Source organism: Indicator indicator, chromosome 37 (genome assembly GCF_027791375.1).
Source record: "Indicator indicator isolate 239-I01 chromosome 37, UM_Iind_1.1, whole genome shotgun sequence".
Taxonomy (NCBI): domain Eukaryota; kingdom Metazoa; phylum Chordata; class Aves; order Piciformes; family Indicatoridae; genus Indicator; species Indicator indicator.
The window spans coordinates 182,501-206,236 of NC_072046.1; the positions used below are offsets into that span (position 1 = coordinate 182,501).

The window sequence follows — 23,736 nt, forward strand, 5'->3', positions numbered from 1 at the left end:
AGGAGGAGGAGGAAGAGGAAGAGGAGGAAGGGGAGGAGGAGGAGGAAGGGGATGTCACCAGAGGGGTTCGGCTCTTGAGGCTGGCCAGGTTGGGCAAAGCAGAAGTGCCATCGGGCTCCCGGGAGGATTTGCTGCCCGACGTGCGCCGGGTGCAGCGCGACAACCGGTCCTGGGCGTCGGATTGGTCCTCGCACTCTGTCCTGGGATCGTAGGAGAGCGGAAAGGTGCGGCGCTCCCAGGGCTGCACGGCCTGAGGGAGAGACGGGGCTGTGGGACGTGCTTGGAGCAGCTCTTCTGCCCCCCTGCCACCCCTGGAACAGCTCTTCTGCCACCCCTGGAGCAGCTCTTCTGCCCCCCTGCCACCCTTGGAGCAGCTCTTTGGCTCCCCTGCCACCCTTGGAGCAGCTCTTCTGCCCCCCTGCCACCCTTGGAGCAGCTCTTCTGCCCTGTGCCACCCTTGGAGCAGCTCTTCTGCTTCCTTGACACCCTCAGAGCAGCTCTTCTGTCTTGTGCCACCCTCGGAGCAGCTCTTCTGCTTCCCTTGACACCCTCAGAGCAGCTCTTCTGTCTTGTGCCACCCTCGGAGCAGCTCTTCTGTTCCCTTGACACCCTCAGAGCAGCTCTTCTGCCCCCCTGCCACCCTCGGAGCAGCTCTTCTGCCCCCTGCCACCCTTGGAGCAGCTCTTCTGCCCCCCTGCCACCCTTGGAGCAGCTCTTCTGCTCCCTTGCCACCCTCGGAGCAGCTCTTCTGCTCCCCTCCGCCTGCCAACTCAGCTGCTTGCAGCTGTGCTCAGAGCTGGCAGCTCCACAGTGCTGTGCTGGGCATGGAATTATTAACAGCACAGGGGAAGCTCTGGCCTGTGTGGGGAGGACACAGCAGCCTCCAAACTGAACCAGCTGCTGGAGAATCACCCAATGCCCAATGGCCCTAGGCTCGGCATCCTGCCCAGATGACCATTTGGATGGCATCTCCCATCGTGGCATCCCCCCCAGGCAGGTTTCCAAGCTGTCTCCCAGCAGCAAGGGGGTCAAACGAGCCCTGTTTGAGGACCAAAGCTGGGGGCGAGGGGCAGAAGGGGAGGCAGCAGGCAGCACTCCACTCACCTGCTCATCGAAGCTGGCCTCAGGCGTGGAGCAGCGAGTGGCGTCCTCGCCGGACAGGAGCCGCAGGGAGTCCCGGGAGAGGGGCGTGAGGGGGGCAGAGAGCAGTTCGGGGCTGATGGGGCTGCGCGGGGAGTGGGTGTGGGACAGCTCCGGGTGGGAGTGGCAGCTGCCCACGTCAGGGGATGCCGGCTGGGGGGTCGAGGGGTTCCCCAGCTGGGGGGTCGTCCGTCCGTCTGTCGATCTGTAAGACCTGAGATAGGAACACATCCGAGAGCCTGCCTTCAGTCCCACCCAGACAGGGGCCCAGGCTGCTCCCTGCCACCCTGCCATCCCCTGCCACTGCCTCCTCCTCGGCAGCAGCCATACGATGGGGAACGCCCTGGGGATCTGGGCACACCATAGAATTGCTCCACTTTGGCCACAACAACCCCATGCAGAGCTACAGGCTGGGGTCAGAGTGGCTGAGAGCAGCCAGGTGGAAAGGGACCTGGGGGTACTGGTTGAGAGCAGCTGAACATGAGCCAGCAGTGTGCCCAGGTGGCCAAGAGAGCCAATGGCATCCTGGCCTGCATCAGGCATAGTGTGGCCAGCAGGAGCAGGGAGGTCATTGTACCCCTGTACACAGCACTGGTTAGGCCACACCTTGAGTACTGTGTCCAGTTCTGGGCCCCTCAGTTTAGGAAAGATGTTGAATTGCTGGAGCATGTCCAGAGAAGGGCAACGAGGCTAGGGAGAGGCCTTGAGCACAACCCCTATGAGGAGAGGCTGAGGGAGCTGGGGGTGTTCAGCCTGGAGAAGAGGAGGCTCAGGGGTGACCTCATTGCTGTCTACAACTACCTGAAGGGAGGTTGTAGCCAGGAGGGGTTTGGTCTCTTCTCCCAGGCAACCAGCACCAGAACAAGAGGACACAGTCTCAAGCTGTGCCAGGGGAGGTTTAGGCTGGAGGTGAGGAGAAAGTTCTTCACAGAGAGAGTGGTTGGCCATTGGAATGTGCTGCCCAGGGAGGTGGTGGAGTCACCATCCCTGCAGGTGTTCAAGAGGGGATTGGACGTGGCACTTGGTGCCATGGTTTAGATAGTCATGAGGTTTAGGGTGACAGGTTGGACTCGATGATCTTTGAGGTCTCTTCCAACCTTCTTGATTCTATGATTCTATGAATTGTTTGGGTTGGAAAAGCCCTCTAAGATCATCCAGTCCAGCCATCAACCCAACACTACCATGGACACCAAACCATCTCCCCAAGGGCCATATCCATACAGTTCTTGAACACCTCCAGGGATGGTGACTTCACCACCTCCCCAAGCAGCCTGTTCTAATCCCTGACCACTCTTGCAGGACAGAAATTTTGACCCATGTCCAACCTAAACCTCTCCTGGTACAATTTCAGGCCAAAGGTTAAACTCATCCAGGGCCATCTCTGTCCTGAGGCAGCTTTGCAACACTCATGCTGCTCTCCTAAGGCTCTCCATGTCCCACACATCTCCTACGCTGTGAGTGCTGGAGGAACACCATGCTGAGAAGCCACCCCTATGAGCTCAGACACACCAGAATCACTCTCCCAGTGGTTCCACCATCCACACACCATGTGACACCAGGCACTTCAAGAGTGTAGTGAATCAGAGATGCTGAAAATGCAGCCAGTTCAGCAGCTGAGTGTAGGAGCAGCACTGCAAACCCCTTCAGTTTCAGAGGATTTCAAACAAGAATTAAGGAAGTTTGAGCACCTCCAGGACCTCCCAGATAAATGACCCACAGGCTGCAAGGGGAGAAACCCAACTGGAGTTCTCCACTTATAGGTGCAGCTCTACAAGATGAACTGCCACTGCAAGCAGCAACTAAAGTCTGGCAAAGGATCAGATTTTAAAAATCTACCTTGGCCAAAATGTTCATCAGAACTGAGACAAGACCAGCCCCAACCAGACTAAGGCAGTGAGCTTGATGGAGTCCACATGCTGAGGCAAGAAGCAATTTAAAAGCTGCTACAGGAAAAAGCCAAACCAAGCTGTCATATCCTCTAGGCAGGAAGACTACAAGATGCTCAGCAGATCTGCTGGAGCAGGTCACAAAGAGTTCTACATGGCTTCACCTCCATGTTTACAGCTGCTACCTGGCCCAGGTACTCCCCAGGCAGGGAGCAAGGTCCTGGTGGAATCACAGCAACACAAAGCCTCCTCCAGACTAGACAACCCCAGGTCCCCCATCTGCTCCTCACCAGCCCTGTTCACAGACCCTTCAGCAGCTTCATTGCCCTTCTCTGGACCTGCTCCAGCACCTCCTCGAGGGCCCCAAAACTGAACCCAGGATTTGAGGTACAGCCTCTCCAGTGCTGAGTACAGGACAATCTCCTCTCTAATCCTGCTGGCCACACCACTGCTGATCTAAGCCAGGAGGCTGTTGGCCTTCTTGGCCACCTGGGCACATGATGGCTCCATACACACTGCAGGAAGGCCATCAAGTGAGCAGAGGAACATCAGGACTTGTGTGGAAGCGGAGCAGAGAAATGGCACTGCTGAAGCAACCAAGCAGAGACAGCCAAGAGAGACCAAGATGTGACACTGAGAAAGTCCTCTGGTCCTTGCTCCTGCAGAGAGGTGCCCACCTTGGCCCTTCTGTTTCAGTCTGGACTGGTGCACCAGTTCCACTCTTCTAGAGTGGTCAAAGTGCTTGAGAAAGCAGAATTCCAACAGACAGTGCATGACTAGGTTGTCTGGCATGTAACTGGTGTGTAACTGGCGTGTAACTGGCATGTAACTTCAGCCTCACCTAAGCAGACCACCTCCTGCTCCTAGAAGGGCTTCTCAAGCTGCTCTTGTGGTAACCAAGACCTTTCCCATACAAGCTTTAACCACTTTCATCGATCAGCCAACCCAGGAACTCCTCCACGACCTGCTCCCAAGAGCAGGGAATGTCATGTTGGACAAGGAAAGCCCTCTGCACCCCCTGTCCCCTGCTGAGGAGCTGTGCTGGTGCCAGTGCCATACCTGCTGCCCCGCCGCTGCGGGGGCACGCTGGTGCTCCACAGCCACCGTGCCCGCTCCATCTCCTCACACTTGCCGTGCCGGGCAGCGAAGGCAGAATCAGACAAGTCCTCGATCTGAAAGGGAGGGGACAAGGCTTGGTCAGAGCTGCCTCACAGTAAACACCAAGGTGCAGAGCTGCCAGTGGGAATCAGAGAAGGGCTCAGGTTGGAAACGACCCCAGAGATCATCTGCTCCAACCTCCCCACCATGGGCAGGGACACCTCTCAACTAGACTTAGGCCTCAAGGCCTCATCCAACCTGGCCTGGAACACCTCTAGGGAGGAGGCATCCACAACCTCCCAGGGCAGCCCATTCCAGAGTATCACCATCCTCATACTGAAGAACTTCTTCCTAAGATCCAGTCTAACCCTGCTCTCCCTTAGCCTCAATCCATTCCCCTTTGTCCTGTCTCTAGACACCCTCATGGAAACTCCTCCTGCAGCCTTCCTGTAGGCTTCCTTCAGCTATCAGAAGGCAGCTCTAAGGTTCCCTCAGAGTCTTCTCTCCAGGCTCCCTCAGTGTCTGTGTGTGGAGGGAGGCAGATGCTGCCAGTGAGCACCATGTTAGAGCCAGCCTGCCTTGCTTGGGCAGAGACTGAGAACCCAAGCCAAGGGCAGTCCCTCACCCGACACAGGGACTCAGGGAAATGCCATCGCTATCAGTTTAGCTCAAACAGTAACTGTGTGGTGTGAGTGCTCCTCATTTCTTGATCAGCCCATTCCGTAACAAGAGGAGGTCCAGAGAGGTCTCCTGACAGCAGCCAGACCTCAGCCTCAGCTGTACCCAGCCAATTAATTTAACTTCTGCCCTACCACACCTCTCCTGAGAAGGAACCACCCCCAGGCTGGTGTCTGCAAGCCCAAGCATGTCCTTCTTTTGCACAAAAGGAAGAGGCTCCACACCTCTCTGCTGAGGACCTTGTGCCCAGTTCCTTCTGGTGTCCTCCATGGACACTACCAACCCCACCCCACATTACCTGGGAAACAAACACCACCTTACCTCCTCGTTGTCTTCATCAGGGCTGGCTTTCAGAGCGCTGATGTCTACTTCCCGCCAGCTGTAACACACAACATCAGTCAGCCACAGGCACAGCAGCACAGGCCCTGCTCACACTGCCACTGTCTTTGGGGCAACTCAAAAGCCAACCCTGCCACAAAGAGCAATGGACCTCAGCTCAGTTTTAAGCCAAGTGGCCACTTTTGCCTATCCAAAAGCCCTCCTGTGGTATCAGAAGAAGGTTTCTCCCCTCCCCCCATGAGCCTGCTTCATTTTGAGCAGATCTTTCTGTGGTGGGCTCACAGCCAAAGTACAGCACTGGGGGACTGGCAGGAGATGTCCTTCCACACTGGGAGGGTCAGGAACGGAGAGCAAGGTTAAAGTGTCCTCCCACTGTGGCTCTTCCTTCTGTCTCCCTGCCCAGCTCCTGCTTGCCAAGGGCAGAGGAAGCAGAGCAGATGCTGCAGCATTTCCTCCTCTTCCTCTGGCTCAGCAACAGGTTCCCTCCCTGTCCCACTACAAACAGAGCCTGAAAAGAGCATGTAGGACCAGGAGGAAAATAGAGACAAGTTGGGAAAGAGACCTGGAAACTGGGAAGGAAAAGGGAGGACTGGGAACTGGGCAGTCTGGATGAAGAGGCTGCACCAGTGCTGCAGCAAGTTGGCACATTCCCAGCGAGCACTTGGGTGAGAAACCCAGGAGCTGATCTCATCCGTGGTGTTAATCCAAGACCATCCAGAGCAGCTCACCTCCTTGCACTCAGATGTGGAGAGGCAACTCCTGATGCCTACCACTGCCCTGGCACAGGAGGGCTTCTCCTGGCTGCTGTGACCCAAGGCAGTGTCACATTAACCCAGCCTAGGCATGAGCAGAGCTGAGAAACCACCAGGACCTCTGGCTCAACACAGCAGCTCTGCAGCAGGACAGAGGACAACCAGGATGCCTTTGGACTGCACAGAGCCCAGAGCGTGGCAGCTGACTGCCATGTATGAAAGACACTCAGACAACACATTCCCTAACTCCTCAGCAGTCTCCATCAATGAGAAGTTTTCCAAACCTTCTACATCCAAGGAATACAGAAGCTCTTTTCCTCAGCAGGTTAGCACCCACAGGAACAAAGCCCTAGGCCAGGGCTGAACTTCTGACACAGGACAGTTGCACAGCAAAGCCTGGGATGTAAGAATCCCATGGGAGCCAGGGATCAGGCATGTACCTGGGGGTGAGGATCTCTTTGTACTGCAGCTTCTCCACACGAGTCGTTGCAGCAACGGACATGGGGATGACAATGTTGTTAATATCAAATGAGCTTTCTCCTCTCCTCCTCCTTGGCTGCTGGAACATGAAGGCAAGAACCATGTGAGAAAGGGCTGTAGGCTTTGTCATTTTAACTCATTGATGGCCTCACACAAATGGCCTTGGAGCCACATGACCTATTTATGATCTATGGAGACTCCAGAACCAACAGCAGTTTGCACCACAATGGAGTTCACCTGCTGCTTGCCTCCCAACCAAAACTCCTTAGCTTGGAAGGTGCAAACAAGGGTAAGGGCTGTGGTGGCCCTGCAGGCACTGAAACAAGGTGAACAAGGGCTGCTGAGCTCCAGCCACCATCTGTCACTGCAGTCAGGTGGATATGGAGACTGATAAACTGACCCAGTAAGAAAACTCTCCCACAATCCAGCCCCTCACTACCAATGTAAGGGAGGTGAGGAGGCCACCAGGAAGAGTGAAGAACCATCCTGTTCAGAAAGAGCCTTCCTGCCCATGTCCCTGCTGGGGGTCTGGACCTGCCACAGGTGACAGGTGGAATGTGAAGCAGTCACACAAGACTTCACCAGCTGTACCAAGAGCCTAACAGCTTCCATCTGCACTGCACTCTTAACTGGAATAGATCTCCCAAGTCAGAACTAATCTCTACACCCAGCTATCCAAACCTGACTGAATTCTGGGTGCTCTCCTACCATCCGTCTACTCAAAAACTTCCTCCAAATGTGTGTGGTACAGTGACATGAGTCCTCCTGGATCAGCTTGATACACAATCATTTTCCTACCAGGTTCACCTGCCATTTACCATGTTTGCCCTCTCCTTTGGTCCCTGCAGCTTTCAGTGTAAAACCAGGTGGCAACCCAACTGCTGGGGACCTGACACAGCCAGGGCCTGGGTCTCCTGGTGAAGCTGTATGAAGACAGAAATGCGTGGGCAACTATTGCCATGGCAGCAGGGAGTCATGGAATGGTGGGACTGGAAGGGACCTCTGGAGATAATCGAGTCCGACCTCTCCCCTCTGCTAAAGCAGGGGCACCCAGCATCACAATGGCCAGGTGGGTTTGGAATCTTTCAGAGGAGACTCCACAACTTCTCTAGGCAGCCTGCTCCAGGGCTCCAGAAAGAAGTTTCTTTTCCTGTTTATATGGAACCTCCTGGGTTCTAGTTTGTGCCTGTTGTCCCTTCTCCTGTTCCTGGACACCACTGAGAAGAGTCTGACCCCATTCTCTTGCCCCCCAGCCTTTAGCTCTTGCTGAGCATTGATCAGGTTCCCTCTGGGGCTGCTCTTCTCCAGGCTCAACAGCCCCAGGGCTCTCAGCCTTTCCTCCTCATAGAGATGCTCCAGGCCCCTCAGCATCTTTGTAGCCTTCAGTGGACTCCCTCCAGCAGTCCCCAGTCTCCTGAACTGGGAAGCTCAGAGTTGGTCTCCACGACAGAGCTGAGCTCAGAAAGCTCTCCAGAAAGGCACTAGGTACTTACAGCTGTGTTGGAGGTGCCCTGTGAACTCGTGCTGGCAGGAGCAGAGCCTTCTGAGGAGGTGGACAGCTGCCGCGCTATGGGGCTGTGAGGCGTGGGGGTCGCAGCTGCTGACAAGTAGCTTGGGCCACCAACGTCCGTGTGATGCTTCAACACTACACAAGGGAGGGTGGGAGAAAATGGAAGGATGACATTAGCAAGGACAAACCCAAAAAGCACACTGAAGAGGAATGGCGTTGGACAGAAAAGGACCATGTGCAGCAGAAAGGGTCTGTGCTGCAGAGCGCTTTGTGCGAGAGAAGCATCTCCTGACGGCGGCCAGCAGCTGGAGAGGCCCTGCGGGAAGAAGCAGTTAGAGCGGACGCCCAGAAGCAGTGCAGTGCCCCCCGTCTCCGAGGCTGAAGGTGGGGAGAGAGGCTGGATGTGCAGCAAAGCCCAAGCTCCCCCCGAGAGAGCTGGCCCTGGGCGCCTACCTTCGCTCCTCTCAGCCGAGCAGTCTCGCAATCGCCTTCTGTCAGGGGCAGCAGGCGGCACAAGCGAGCGCTCTGCAGCGCTCTCGGCCTTGGCCACGGCCGAAAACTCGTCTAAGGGTGGCCTGTGTGCCTTGTCTGCTGGGGCTTTTGGATGGGAGCGCTCTGAGGAGGGGAACAGAGAAAGAGCTATGAAAGGCAAGTTTTCACCTCTCTTTCTGTTGCCACAGCAGCCTCGGGCAGGGCTAACCGGCTCCGTAAATCCACACAGGTCAGGCTCAGCACCATCGGGGTGCTGGAGGGATGTGCTCAGAGCTGTCCTAAAGCCCAGCCCAGCATGAGCACAGCCTCAGGCTGCTCAAGAAGAGGTCCCTACAAACCACACAGGTCAGGCTCAGCACCATTGGGGTGCTGGAGGGATGTGCTCAGAGCTGTCCTAATGCCCAGCCCAGCATGAGCACAACCTCAGGCTGCTCAAGAAGAGGTCCCTACAAACCAAGACCAACCTGAACTTCACAACCTGCACACATTTCACCTTCAGCCTCATCCCTGAGAGCTGAATTTGAAGGGCATCCTCTTCCTCCTCTCTCCTCCCAGACCACAGGGCTGTGGTGTTTCTGCAGGTGGTTGGGTGCAGGAGGACACTTACTGGCTGCGGTGAAGAAGGAGTTCACCAGCTTGTGGCGGTCCTTGCGAGCAGGGTCAGACAGGCTGCTGGCAGGCATGGGGGCTCTGTGCTTCAGCGAGAGCTTTTTGGGAGCTTTAATTTTCTCGTAGGGTTTGTTCTGCCACTGGGATTTCAACATGCTCTGGAAGTGCAGGCTCGTCGGCACATCTGCAGAGGGACACAGAACAGGCATTCCAATCAACTCCAGCGTGCCTCAGAAAGCTCTGGGATTCATTCACAGATTCATGGAATGGTTTGGCTTGGCAGGGACCTTCAAGACCATCTAGGTCTCTCTCCCAGTCTCCCAGTAAGAAGATTCCTCAGCAAACACAGAGGTGTTGACTCTAAAACCCAGGCTTGCTTACACCTCCTTCACGCTCTAGGAGGACCTGCAGTGATAGGATCTAACATTTCTAATCTGAAGCTCTCTAGGAGAAGGACATTCCCACAGGATGCACAGCCCCAAGTGTATCCCAGCAGGAGAATGAAGCCTTTGTCACCAAACCATGCATCTTTACTACAGAAGTTATCTCCTGCACTGCCATGCTCCATTCTGCTATCTCAGATCTGACTCCTCAGAATCAGAGATACCTCAGCACATCAAATCTACACCAGTGTGGGGCTGAAAGAGAGGAATTCAGCTGAAATCCACAGTTTCAGGTGGACCCAAGAGCCAACCAAGTTATGCATGATGTTAATCTGCTGATGACCACTGAAGGAAGGTCGTGTGAGTGAGTACTCTTCAGAGGCTCCATGAGCAGAGGTGCTGCTGCTCTCCAGGAGCTCCCCAGGCAGGGCCAGGTCACACAGCCCCCTGGGAGCTGCAAACAAAGGGGCACTGGGAGGCTGAGGGCTCTGTGCATACCACAGGTGACAGCAGTGCAGAGTATCCTGTCCCTGCTCTTGCCACCTCACAACTGACTCCCTGCTGTGAAGTTCAGCAGACACTTCTCACATTCCTCAAGCTTGCTTTCTCCTCAGTCCCATCCAGGTCCACACTTGAGCCCCAGTCAGAAGACAGAGATTATTGAATGCATTTCTTGGGCAGATAGGCTACAGTGGATTAAAAACTGCTAACTGGAATAGCAAACAACTCCATCCTCAGGAGTCCCACAAATAAGCCTTCCTTTCATCCTCATGGCTTCAAACTTCACATCTGATCACCAAATCCTGCTGCCTAAATCTTTTCCAAGACTCATCCCTCTTCTATATCCCTAAGGGACAAAACTCTAGGTTTGGAGAAGCATTAAAAGCTTTGGGTTTAACAGGAGAACCCCAGAGATGTGGATTTATCTTCTCCAAGCACACAGCAGTGTCTGTGCTCTCTCTCACAGGCCACCCATCTGCTCTCTTCCCCCAGTACAGACCAGTAGCCTGTTGCCAGTGGAGGGGGGACAGCCCGATGCAAACTCCTGCTGCCACAACCAGGAGTTAAAAGCACCAAGACTGAGCATCAGTAGAGTACAAACATCCCTCCCCCACATCTCAAGCTCACATGACATTTTCACAGGGACTTTGAAACAGCCCTGAGCAGAGCTGAACCTTCCCAGGCCCTGCTGAAGGAACAAAGCTCCTCGCTCTGTGCCTGAAGAGGGGATGTGGAGGCAATTAGGAGCTGCCCTGGGATTAAGAACTGCATTGAGATCATCTCAGAGGGCATGTGGCAGAGATTCAAGCCCTGTTGGGAGTCTCAGTGGCTGGTATCTGAATCTCTCCTCAATACTTCCACACCAGTTCCAGGAACTGGAAAGCCTCAGCAGCCCCAGGCAGGCAAACAGGATGGAGAGAGCTGGCAGAGTATGGGCTGGAGCTGGCTGTGATTAACTGGGGGGGAGATTGGGGGTGGGGAGGTGGATTTGAAGCTCAGGAAAAAGCCAAGAAAGCCCCAATTCTGGTACCTTGATGGTTACTGATTCAGCCTCCTCCATGTGCTAAGGAAGGGCAATCACAGTGTGAGAGCACCATTGCATGCTTTGTCTCTTAGCAGAGGTTTTTTTGAGTTTATTACTAGATTCCTTTCAAACCAGCCTGATCTTATCGATGCTGATCAACAGCTAAAGGGTTGGGGGGCAAGAGGATGGGGTCAGAATCTTCTCAGTGGTGCCCAGTGACAGGAGAAGGGGCAATGGGCACCAACTGGAACCCAGGAGGTTCCATCTAAGCAGAAGGAGAAACTTCAAAACCAGGAGGGTGCTGGAGGCCTGGAGCAGGCTGCCCAGAGAGGTTGTGGAGTCTCCTTGTGTGGAGAGCTTCCAACCCCACCTGGCCATTGTGATCCTGGGCAAGCTGCTGTGGGTGCCCTGCTTTAGCAGGGGGGTTGGACTGGATGATCTCCAGAGGTCCCTTCCAACCCCACCATGCTGGGATTCTGTTGTCAGGGAGGCTGCAATACAACTGTGCTGAAGTGCTCTGACTTTGGGAAAACAGCCTCTCTTCTGTTCATTTTCTGCCTTCTCCTGAAAATTCCTCCCATCCCAGCAGCCCACACATCTGTGGAAGGAGGAAACAGGTCAGAGGGAAGGGAAAAAAGCAAGACAAAATTTTGTCAGCAGAAAAACGAGTCCTTGCTGGCTTGTCACTGTCCTGCTGTCACAGCACGGCCTGCACCAGTCTGTGCAGCAAGTGACATGGTCCCTCCTCCTCCTCCTCCCTCTCGGTGGAGCAGTGCAGGCCTCCCAGGGACCAGCAGATGGCAACCAGAGCCCCGACTCACAGCCTCCCCACCAAGGTTATTACATCATCTGAAAATTCCCAGCGAGAAATCAGATGAACCAGAGGAAAAAAAAAAGAAGAAATAAAAACCCAACAGCAACAAAAAACTCCTCAACCCTAAAGGAAAGGGACAAAGCACTTATGAAGAGCAAGGGGTTAAATGCCACAGATCCTGTGTTCTGCTTGCCAGAAGAAGGAGAAATGATCCAATGATCCTCTTCCTCCTGTGGTGCCTGGCAGTTTTGCCCTTGGCAAACAGCACCGGAGATCCCCGGCTGCTGGCAGCAGACAGGCTCAAAGTGAAAGTCAGCACATGCTCACAGCTCCATCTAACAACCTCCTCCAGAAGGTCTCATCTCAGCCTCTGCCCATCAAGCCAGCCAGCTGGTTTTAAGGTTAGACCCCCCGCCCACCCCCCAAATAATCATGGGGAGCACCAAGAGCAATTTGAAGACACTTTGATGCAGCCTGACAGCATCAGAGTGAGCAATTTCCCTTCCTGAACACACTGCCTGGCTTTATGTTTGGCTAGAAAATTTGGCCTCAAACTGCACCAGGGGAGGTTTGGGTTGGACATGAGGAAGAGTTTCTTTGCTGCAAGAGTGGTCAGGGTTTGAAACAGGCTGCCCAGGCAGGTGGTGGAGTCACCAACTCTGGAGGTGTTCAAGAAACCTGTGGCCATGGCACTTGGGGCCATGGTTTAGTGGCCATGCTGGTGTTGGGCTGAAGGTTGGACTTGATCTTAAGAGAGATTTTTCCAACCTAAATAATTCTATGATTCCATGATCCCTACCCCCAAAAAGCAGCCCTGGCATTATTGAATAATCAAAGTTATTTGTAGGGAGGGAGAAGGGGAAATGGTATTTCTGTGTAGGTGTTTTAAGCTTTCTACTGTACAGTTTTTAAATCCAGGGTTTTTTATCTCCTGCAGCCAGGACAGATCTCTTACCATGTGAGCTGGCTGCAGCTGACCCCAAGAAAATGGGAAGTGAATATAGGATGAGATCATTTGCCTGGTGGCCATGCTGCAATAGCCCCCAACAGGCTTCTGAGGATATTAAATTTAACACTGCAGACATGATTACAAGAGCTGTGAAATCAGGAAATTTCTGCTCCAGCAGCTCCGTGTGTTTAGCTCCTTCAGCATTCCTCAGCAGAGATGTGTCTTTGGAAGGGTGTGTGGGGATTTAGTGTTGAAAATAGTAACTTGGTGCTATTTTTAGGCTGGTTTAAATCGAGTGCTAGTGCAAGATGCCAGATTAATTGCTCCCAGCCACTCCGTGCATTTCCCACTGTCACACGAAGCTTGTGCAAAGCTGGGGTATGAACCCAAACACAGATGTGAGCTCAGTGTCTTAACCTGCACCCACCACCTCACAGCCTCAGGAGAAACAGGGGCACACAGACCTGCCCCCCTCCCCAGCATTCCCACTGGTGTTTCACATCTCCAGCAGCCACACTCTCCTGTAGAGTAAAGGAACCACCACGAGGGCAAGCAGAGGGCTGGAGCTCCTCTCTGGAGAGAGTTTGGGCTGCTGTCCCCAGCCTGAAGAGGAGAAGGCCTCAAGGAGACCTTATTGTGGTCTTCCAATATCTTAAGGGGGCTCCAAGAAAGCTGGTGAGGGGCTCTTTAGGGTGTCATGTAGTGACAGGACTAGGGAGGATGGAGCAAAACTAGAAGTGGGGAGATTCAGATTGGATGTCAGAAGTTCTTCCCCATGAGGGTGGTGAGAGCCTGGCACAGGTTGCCCAGGGAGGTGGTGGAAGCCTCATCCCTGGAGGTTTTTGCAGCCAGGCTGGATGTGGCTGTGAGCAACCTGCTGTGGTGTGAGGTGTCCCTGGCCATGGCAGGGGGGTTGGAACTGGCTGAGCCTTGAGCTCCCTTCCAACCCTGACAATTCTATGACCTATGTACTGCCTTACTCTCCTGATGAGAGAACCAGCTCCTATCAGCTGTGCTCCTGTATTTTGTGACCAGAGGAAGGAGATGACAGATGGACTCCATCTAGTTTTTGGTCAGAGAGCAGCCTTGTGTTGAATTTGGCAGCTTATGAAGCAAAAGACTCTGGAAATGACTTCTTTTCCCTTGGGAAAAGTCCTTGCACATGAAATCTGTGAGCATCCCCCTGTCAGGGTTGGTTTAGTTACTCCTCTTAATGATGATTAAACCTGATACTGTTACAAGTGTCTTAATGGGAACATCCCTTCCCACTGCACCCTCTGAACCATGGAAGATCATTAACAATTCCTTACAAGGTCAAAAAAAAAAAAAAAAAAAAAAGAATTTCCTGTGCCTTAAAGCAATCCACAAATAATTCTATACAGATGAATAAACTCTGCAGAAGCAAATGTTTCTCAAGTGGTTTAAAGAAACAAACAGAGATGTCAGCCTAAGAGCAGGTCCCAGCACAGACTCCCAGGCACTGCTTGCTTTCTCCACCCTAGGTGAGGCTCCTGGTCACGTTCCCATAGCCACAGTGATAACAAAGCAGGCTTCAGATGTAACACTTTGCCAGACCCTTTCAGCTCCAGAAAATGCTCTGCTCCTAAAAATACTTTCACCCTGCAAGTGTTCAAAGCCAGGCTCGGTGGAGACTTGAGCAACCTGCTCTATAGGAGGTGTCCCATAGGCAGGGGGTTGAACTGGATGATCTTTAAGATCCCTTCCAGCCCAAACCATTCCTTGCTTGTACCCAAGCAAGCTTGTACCCTCCGGATGCCCGGGATGGAGGAGCAGCTCTGGAGCAGCTCCACTCATCCCTTGTAACCCATCTCAGGCCCCCGGCAGCTGCGTGGGTGCTGTTCTTACCGTCTGGGAATGACAGGACAGGATGGACGCAGGAGTCCAGCTGGGAGAGGCGCTCCAGCAGAGGGGCATCGTACTGGATGTCCAGAGCCGGGGAGCCGCGAGTGCCGCACAGGGCGCAGGAAGGGTTCACGTCGCAGCTGCACCGCCCCAGGCTGTTGCGATGGACCTGCAGAGGGCACAGAGAACAGCGTCAGCGTCTCACAGGTCAACCTGTCTCAGGGCTCTCCCTCACACCTGTGGAAAAACAGCCTGAAGGCTCTTGGTGGGCTGGGGGTTTGCAACACCTTACATAAAACCTGTTACCTTTAGTCATGGAAGGATGCTCTGCTCTTGGGAGGTAGGACAAGGGGCAGTGGCTCGAGGCTAGAGCAGGGGAGACTTAGGTTGGAGCACCTCTGCTATAAGGTTAGGCTGAGGGAGCTGGGATTGTTCAGCCTGGAGAAGAGAAGGCTCCAGGGAGACCTCAGAGCTGCCATCCAATACCTGGAGGGGGCCTACAAGAAGGATGGGGAGAGACTGTTTACAAGGGCCTGAGGTGACAGGACCAGGGGCAAAGGCTTCAAACTAGAGCAGGACAGATTTAGATTGGGTATCAGGAAGAAGTTCTTCACTATGAGGGTGGAACACCAGAACAGCTGGCCCAGGGAGGTGGCTGAGGCTCGATGAGACTCTGGGCAGCCTGGACTAGTTGAGGATGACCCTGCTGACTGCAGGGAGGTCAGACTGGATGACCTTTGGAGGCCCCTTCCAGCCCAGACCATTCTATGATTCTGTGATTCTATGATTAGCAAGAAGGTCTTTACTATGAGAGTGGAGAGACACTGGAATGGGTTGCCCAGAGAAGTTGTGGATGCCTCATCCCTGGACAACCAGGCTGGATGAGGCTTTGAACAACCTGGTCCAGTGGGAGGTGTCCCTGTCCATAGCAGTGGGGTTGGAACTAGCTGAGCTTCAAGGTCCCTTCCAACCCAAGCCTCTGGCTTTGCAGAAACACAACAGAGAACTCCTGCTCACCAGCACAGACAGTTTAACATCTCCTCTATTTGCCTACAAGCATTTCATTTTATCTAGGTTGAAATTTCCTTTATAAAAAACATGAGGCAGCACAATTCAGTTGTCAGAAAGGAAAAAATAAAAGGCATTCTGGAGATCAGATAGGTCAGAGAGCCATCACTATAGGCCAAAACCTGACACTTCCAGAGCCATCTTCAGAGACTGAAAAAGGGAGCGGGGGTGTTCAGCCTTGTTTCCTAAACCAGGACAGACTTTCAATGCATACACATTTATAGACTTCCTTTAAAACCACTATAGGCAGATGCAGACCTGGATGTAAATCCCATACAGAGAAAGCCACCAATGATTCCCCATCAAAAAAGGGAAGGATCTAAGTATTCAAATAATTGCCATTAATGTCTGGAATGATAAAAGTCAGAATATCCTTAAGCCTTAGCAATTAACACTAGAACTGGGGAGGGCTGCAAGTCCCCTGAAGGGGAGAACTGGAAATGACCTAAAATAAATAATACTTAATTCACGGAGGGCAAATGCAACAAGCAGATGGTTCAGTGACCAGTGCAGAGGAGGAAGAGGTAAGTGAGCAGCAGCTCTGCCCAGAGGATCTGGTGGTTGTTATGGATCAGAAAGCGAGCGTGAATCAGCAGTGCTGTAGCGCTGCTGAGAATTAACACCCCACAGGGCTTCACAAACAGGATGGCTCTGCAAGAGGCATGAGGTAATGCTGCCAGTGCTCAGCACTGCTGATGGGTGAGCTGCAGGGCTGCACCCAGGCCTGGCCACAAGGTTCAAGAAATGTGTGCAGCAAACACGAGTGGAAAACAACAACAACGAAAAAAGAAGACCCCCAAAAATTACATCCTATGTGCAAACCCAGAGAGAGTTGTGGTGTGTTCAGTGCAGAGGTGACCATATCAAGGATGACCACATCAACATCCTCTACTCTGCTCTGCTGAGATCCCACCTGCAGCACTGTGTCCAGTTCTGGGGTCTCCAGAATATGAGAGACATGGAACTGTTGAAGAGGGTGCAGAGGAGGCCACAAAGATGATCAGAAGGCTGGAGAACCTCCCCTATGGGGACTGGCTGAGAGAGTTGGGGCTGTTCAGCCTGGAGAAGAGAAGACTCCAAGGAGACCTTAGAGCTGCCTTCCAGTACCTGAAGGGGGCTACAAGAAAGCCAGGAAAGGGCTTTTGATAAGGGCTTGTAGTGACAGGATGAGGGGCAATGGCTTTGAGCTAGAAGAGAGCAGATTTAGACTGGAGAGTACAAAAAAATTCTTCACAGTGAGGGTGGAAGACACTGGAACAGGTTGCTCAGGGAAGTTATGAATGCCCCCTGCTTCCTTGAGATGTTCAAGGCCAGGCTGGATAAGGCCTTGAGCAAGCTGGGCTAGTGGAAGGTGTCTCTGCCCATGGCAGGGGGTTTGAGCTAGATCATCTTTGAGGTCCCCTCCAACCTAACCCACTCTATGATTTTATGAATGAACTTCCACATTTCAGAGAGAGCTTCTGAAGCAATGAGAGAAGCTGACCAGTTTACACCAGAACGTGGACTACTGGTCATGATTTTAAACAACAGCCAAACCAGCTTCTAGAGAGCTTGGTTTGTTTGGTTTTGCTGTCTGAAACCCAAGACCAGCTGAGCACTCAAATTGCTTGCCTAGGAAGGCTTAGACAAACTGTCTGGCACAGTGTGAGGATGCAGCAGTCTGCTCTGGGGCATGGGAGTGCTGTGGGTGACTGCAGGAGATCCCTTCCCATCCTGTTTCATATGCCCAGTCCTGTTTCCAAGCCTACAGAGCCACTCAACCTTTAAAAGACTTTCCTACAGGACTTAACTTACAAGTTCCAAGCGATGCTGTATTCAGTTTGTAGAGCAGCAAGAACAGTTATGGATGATCACCACTGAACCTGAGAACTCTGGGGTTGAAATTTCTGGTCACAGAATCATGGAATTGTTTTGGTTGGAGCAGATCATTGAGTCCAAGCACCAAGCCACCACCACAGCCACTGAACTGTGTCCCCAAATGCCATGGCCACAGGTTTCTTCAACGCCTCCAGGAATGGGGACTCCATCACCTCCCCGGGCAGCCTGTGCCAATCCCTGACCACTCTTGCAGCAATGAATTTTTTCCAACAACCCTGCCACAATTTCAGGCCATTTCCTCTCTTCTATCTCCTCAGGCTGGTTGGTTTTAGGAAGGACAACCCACCCACGTGAGAGCTCACCATCTCCCCTCCCCAGTGACAGCTAATGAAAGTCTAAATCAAACACTTCTTCATTTCTCCTTTACTTCTGCAACACTCTTGGAAGCCTCACTGTGCCTCTCTTCCTCCCCATTATTTCTGCTCTCTTAGGAGCCACAAACCTGCCCCAAACGGGGAGACCTCTTCACGCAAAGCGCAAAAGCAGAGTGGATCTATGCAGCAGTACCTCAGCAGGCTCTTTGGTGTGGAGCTTTAGCTATGCAGTGCACCAAACCCACCCCTGAAGGGCACTGACCTTTTTGGAGAGGGGCATGATGCTGCTGGGCCGAACGAGCCTCCGCTTCTTACAGCTCAGCACCGGGCGAGTGCGAGCGGCCACGCACGACCCATCCGAGGGTGAAGAAACCATGTTCAGGCGTTGCTTTTTATGCAAGAGCTCCTCAGCTTCCTGGCCATCTCCCTGAGCACGTTCTGCCAGGCCAGGCTGAAGACTGCATGACAAGAGAAAATGAAGATATTGTTACTCACTCAACCATCCCACGCTGCCCAGCCAGGTTCACAACTCTGACCTCAGCGGCCGCTCTAAGCTGAGTTTAAAGCACTGCAGCTGCACGAGGCAGCAGCTTTTGTTGATCCAGCTCTAATTTTTGCTTTTACTTTGGTCGTTTTCAATGCTCTCCTACCACTGAACCTCTGAAAAAATACCTTTGGAAGTTCTAAACAAAAAAGCCAGCATGTAAAACTGGACACAGAGCAAGACCAAAAGCCACTCTGGCCCTGAAGAGCTTTAATGCTGCAGCTCAGCTTCTCCCCAGGACTACAGTTCAGGGCATCTTAAGACAACTCCTGAGTCTAAGTGGCAGAGAGCACAAGACACAAGATCATTTTCTAGGAAGAAAGAGCTATTTAACTTCAAGGTAAACCTGATTCTGATAAAGGTTTGAGAACTTTGCCTCTACCAGCTCTCAGCAGTGACACCAGAAAGGTGCAGTGCTCACAGGAACCTTGTTTTCCACACAGCAACCCTGCCGTACACCACAGCACCAATACATCGTGCCACCTACCAAACACCAGTGCAGCTCCTCGTCTGAGGAACCTTTTCCTGTTTAGTTTACAAGAGCTTTGTTTTCTAAAACTGCAAACCATGAAAGCCCTGTGGTCAAAGGCTCTGCGGTCCATAAAGGGCTCTGTTATAGCCTGCAGGGTTTCAGCTGTCGCCAGGAGTTGCTGCTGCTTCCTGCTCACACCACACTGGTGCAGCACCTCTCCCTCTTCAAGGTATTGTGCAAGGTGCTGGCAGTGCTCCTCTGGAACTTTGAAGCACGTTGTGCACAGGAGCATGGCAGAGCTCCTTGCACTTGTTCTCATGTACCCACTTAAAGACTCTCTCAACAAAACCAGCCTAGAGAAACAGAAACTTTAGAAAGTTTTACTCCCCAAATGGATTTGGGTTCCTCAGCATCTCCAAAAAAAAGTGGGCTGGTGGTTACAGGTAATTCTGCAAAATAACTGCAAGCAGGCCATTGGTACCTTTGGATCACACCACTTGCAAGTGAATTAAAACTATTCCTAAAGGAAGAGCTGGGGACATGCTTGCTGCATAGCTGCCTGCAGGGCTTGTTCCTGTAAACACAGCTCCAGTTAATACCATCTTCAGGAAAAACAATGCAGTGGAGAACCTCAAGCAAGCCACCTCCTCCAAAACATTTCCAAGCATGACCTCCTAGTGTGCTTTGCTCAAAAAGAAACCATTTATACTGTTACCAACCAAGAGGAAAACACTCAACCTCTTCCCATCACATGCAAGCAGCTTACGTGTTAATAACTCCATTGACAGGTCTTGGTGCTCCACAGGGCTTGGTGGGATGGGATTCAGGAGTACTTGCAGTAGAAATACCCAAGTTTTCTAGTGGCTGGGATCCAGAAACACTCTAGAAAAGGATGAGAAAGATGATAAATTAATTTTTAAAAAAGGCACTTAAACAGCCAAAATTTTCTTACTCCCAGTTTCTAGCTGAGGATTCTGCACTGTAGCCAGAGGTTTCCACACAGGACTTCAAAACAAAGGATCAGAAATCACTGTGTGAACAGGAGAGCAGGGATGTAAGGAATTCTCTGGGAGCAGCTCTGGCAGGAGGATGGATACATGACAGAGCTTTCAATGCCAGCACCAAAGGACTTCAATCCCCCCTCAGGCAACCACCAAGGAGCATGAAAGGCTGAGATCTTTAAGGAGATTCCAGCATTTTGCCTCAACAGTGCAAACAAGTTCATAAGCACCTGCAAAGCTCACAGGAGGCTTCTGAAGCTTGATGCTGTGCTCTAAAGCCACAAGGCCATGAGCCCTTGGTCTGAGCACTTTGGGGGGAAAGGGGAGGAGAGGGGAACAGACTTGCAAAGCTGAATTTGCATTTCAGCTCCAAACCTGTGCAAACATGGTGCCAACAGCACTTGGGAAAGCATTTTCAACGAGTATGCACATGAGCTGTGGGGTTTGGATACAGGCAGAGGGTTGCTCTAAAGCTAGAACTGCTTGAGAAACACAAAGCTGGAAACACCTTTTTGGCAGAGGAAAGTCAAAATTAAGCTAAAGACAGAGAGCTCCCCAAATCCCCTCTGTCCTAAGTCTGAAGCACAACCTCCCCTTGCTCTGCAGTGAGCAGACTGCTGGACCAGTGATGGGTTGACAGCTAGACTTGATTCACGGAATGGTTTAAGTTGGAAGGGACCTTAAAGATCATCCAGTTCCAACCCCCTGCCATGCCCCCCTCCCACCAGCCCAGGCTGCTCAAGGCCTCATCCAGCCTTGCCTTGAACACCTCCAGGGAGGAGTAACCTGTTCCATATGTCTCCCCACCCTCACTGTGAAGAATTTCTTCCTCATCTCCAGTCTAAATCTGCCCTCCTCAAGCTTCCATGATTCGGTGTGGCTGCAGCACATCTCCCAGTGACCTCACTGCAGGGGGGGAACTGTCACCACAGCTTCCAAGAATTTGTACCTCCTGCCTGCAGCATTCCTACTCTCCATTCCAGCAGGGTCCCATGTGTTCACACTCTGGGTGCTCATCAACCCCAGTCTCATCTTTGCAGCACTTTGTTTTCAGATGTGCTCCTCCTCCACCCCCTCAGGGTTAAACTTCATCTTTTCCTGTGTGCAGCACTTCCTACGCTCACTGCCAAGGGCTCTCTGGCTGGGTTTCCCCCTTTGTGCACCCAAGTGTGGTGGTGCAGTTCAAGTACTAGTAAAAAAGACATAAGGTCTAACTTATCTACAGGGCTGGTTGGCCATCTCTGTGCTCATCTCCATCTCAAGAGCATCAACTGATGTTACATTGATTAAAATCACAGAATGGTCGAGGTTGGAGGGGACCTCTGGAGATATCCAGTCCAAGCCCCCTGCCAGAGCAGGCTGAGCAGGACAGCATCCAGGTGGGTTTTGAATTACTCCAGAGATGGAGACTCCACCACCTCTCTAGGCAGTCTCTTCCAGGGCTCCACCATGTAAAGAAGTTCCTTCTCATGTTTAGGTGAAACCTCCTATTGCCTCTTGTCCTGTCACTGGGCACCACTGAAAAGAGCCTGGCCCCATCCTCCTGACACCCACCCTTTGAGAAGCATTGAGAAGATCCCTCCTCAGTCTTCTCCTCTCTAGGCTAAAAAGCCCCAGATCCCTCAGCCTTTCTGCCCTGCAATGACTCCCCCAACTCAAGGAACTAAGATCAGGCTGGGGTGGTGCTGGGCTAACGGTTTCCAGAAGAGCAGAGACCTGACTCAGCCAGGGATGAGCAATTTCTAACAACAGACAGCTTCTGCCTGTTGCCTGTTTGAGGAACTTGTGCTGGGTTCTGCTACAGAGGACGTTTGCCCCGGGGGAGGGGGGAGCAGGGGCAGGATCAGCCTGAAGGGCTCATCCCCAGAGCACAGGGAGGCAGGGATGAGATCGGATCACCAGAGGCCTTACGCAAGCACAAGGCAGCACCCTGGCGAGGTGAGGTCAGTGCAGGAGCTCAGCTCTTCCCCCTCTGGCTTGCAGAGCCTTGGCAAGGCTGAGCCTTCACATGACACCTCCACCGGAGGCACCCCCGGTTCAGGAGGGCGGGCACACATGACTCATAAGCTCTTTTGAAACAGGGTATTTATTTTCTTCTCCAGAAAGGGGCTGAAAGGAGGAACTTCTTCTCCAAAAGCTGTCTCTGGCTGAGTGGTTCAAGATAGGAATAGAGAGGACTCCTCTGCTTCCTGCAGATGAGCTGAAAGCATCAATCCAGAGTCTATTTATCAGAACCAACCCAGGCTCACCTTATCAGGCTGGAGATGGGTGTACCCTAACAAGGCTCTGACACCAAAGGGGGTAAGAGGCAGGACTGCAAGAGCTGCCAGATCCAGAGCTCTGAGCAGGGGCAGAACTCTTGCACCAGCTCCTCCTGGATGCACCTCCCAGAGCCATGCCTTCCTCCAGGCTGGGATCCAGGAATGTTCATCACACCAGGGTCACAGCAGTGTTCCAGACTGAGCTCTTTTCAGTGTTTTGGGTTCACCTGGGGTCTGGAAACCTGGGTTTTTAGGATCCCTTGGGCTCTCAGGGGCATCAAAGATTCATCTTTAGCCCATCCACTTGTTGCAGATGAAACCAGGAGCCTGCAGACTGCCAGGAGCTCTCAAGGCAGTAAAGAAGCTGTGTGCTGTCAGGAAGTTATGTCCCGACACCAGGAATGTCCCCTGTACTCCCAAAACCTCCAAACAAACCCAGACAGGTTCAGACCTTCACCTATTACTAGATGCAAGTCCCTAGTGCAGGGGAAAGCCCTCCCAGGACACTCCAGCACAACCTTTTCTCATTTCCTATGAACATTTTCAGTGCACCCCCTTGCTGGACCAGCCCTACAAGCAATGAACCACTGTCAGCAGCTGAGTTACCTCCTCAGGGCTTCATGTTCTCCCCATCTTCAGGCAAAAATATTTATTCACATTCTGAGCTTGCAGTTCCCAGCAGACATTCCCAGACCTTCACTGAGCCCTTCTCTCCACCAATGACAGGATTAGTTCTTCCTAGGGATTATCAGCCACATCCCACACATCAAACTGATGCCCAAGGACATGTATCCTGCATTCACACTGGCCAAGATGAATGAGTGGATGAGGTCCAAAGAGGAGCTGGGGATGAGACAGGATGGATTCCTTACTCCACACTGCAGCTCTGTCTCTTAATCTGCCAGTTTGGAGGCAGGGGGCAGAAAAGGGGCAAAAAAAGACTAATTCTAAGTAGCCCAAAGAGTGCCAAAATGATAAGCACCTCTCCAGGAGAGGCCCAACCAAGAGATATCCTTCCAGTTAAGTATCCTAACGCAACAGGAATGGGCTCTGGGCTAATCTCTGGCTCAGAGCAGATCAAGGCTCTGACTCAACACCCCACCCTTACCAGCAATCTAATTAATCACAAACCCTCCAGCAGCAGGGTGTAGCAGCTGGGTGCCTGGAGGTACCCTTTATGGTTGTGACACCTCCAGCACTGCTGCAGAGGAGCTGGCAGCGTGGGGTGATGCGTGTCCACCAGCAGCCACATGTGGAAGGGGAATGGAAAGTCCCTTTCAGGGGGTGTCACCCTCCCAGACAGCAAGCACAGGAGCAGCCACAAGAAGGTGCTGAGCAGGAACCTGCAGCCTGCTTTACACCCAGAATGTTGCTCTTCACTGTTCTCCATAATCTGTGGCACTGCTACTTCCGAGACCTGCAAGGGAGATCAGATCTCCACAATGTGAGCACTGCAGTAATAAAGGTCTCTGTTGGAAGAGCTCATACCCATGTGAAAGGGATGAGAAAAGGGACAATACAGGAACTGAGGAAACACAGCAAGAGGGAGATGGCTGTGAGCAGCAAAACCAGACAGCAGAACCAGTCAAGCAGCATCTTTGCCATACATCAGAAATCCACAGATGTGTCCTGTTCTATATATCCAGAGATGATGTCTGAGACAATCTGAGAATGGACAAT

At 52.5% G+C, this 23,736-nt stretch overlaps 1 protein-coding gene across 3 annotated transcripts in view; it reads right to left on the minus strand.

Moving 5' to 3' along the window:
• Nucleotides 1–23,736, minus strand: part of KANSL1 (KAT8 regulatory NSL complex subunit 1) — a 92,476-nt gene that overhangs the window by 167 nt on the left and 68,573 nt on the right. Inside the window, exons 4-14 of one of the 3 annotated variants that reach the window (XM_054396564.1) lie at nt 19,561–19,676; nt 18,041–18,236; nt 14,522–14,687; nt 8,983–9,168; nt 7,867–8,018; nt 6,611–6,616; nt 6,334–6,452; nt 5,124–5,181; nt 4,086–4,198; nt 1,105–1,354; nt 1–250 (exon numbers count right to left, since the gene is read on the minus strand). The exon at nt 1–250 is cut by the window's left edge and continues 167 nt beyond it. In XM_054396564.1, coding sequence (XP_054252539.1) covers nt 1–250; nt 1,105–1,354; nt 4,086–4,198; nt 5,124–5,181; nt 6,334–6,452; nt 6,611–6,616; nt 7,867–8,018; nt 8,983–9,168; nt 14,522–14,687; nt 18,041–18,236; nt 19,561–19,676 — 1,612 coding nt within the window. Of the gene's footprint in view, nt 251–1,104; nt 1,355–4,085; nt 4,199–5,123; nt 5,182–6,333; nt 6,453–6,610; nt 6,617–7,866; nt 8,019–8,336; nt 8,499–8,982; nt 9,169–14,521; nt 14,688–18,040; nt 18,237–19,560; nt 19,677–23,736 lie in introns of all 3 variants that reach the window. The other 2 variants (XM_054396562.1, XM_054396563.1) reach the window with 2 other exon arrangements.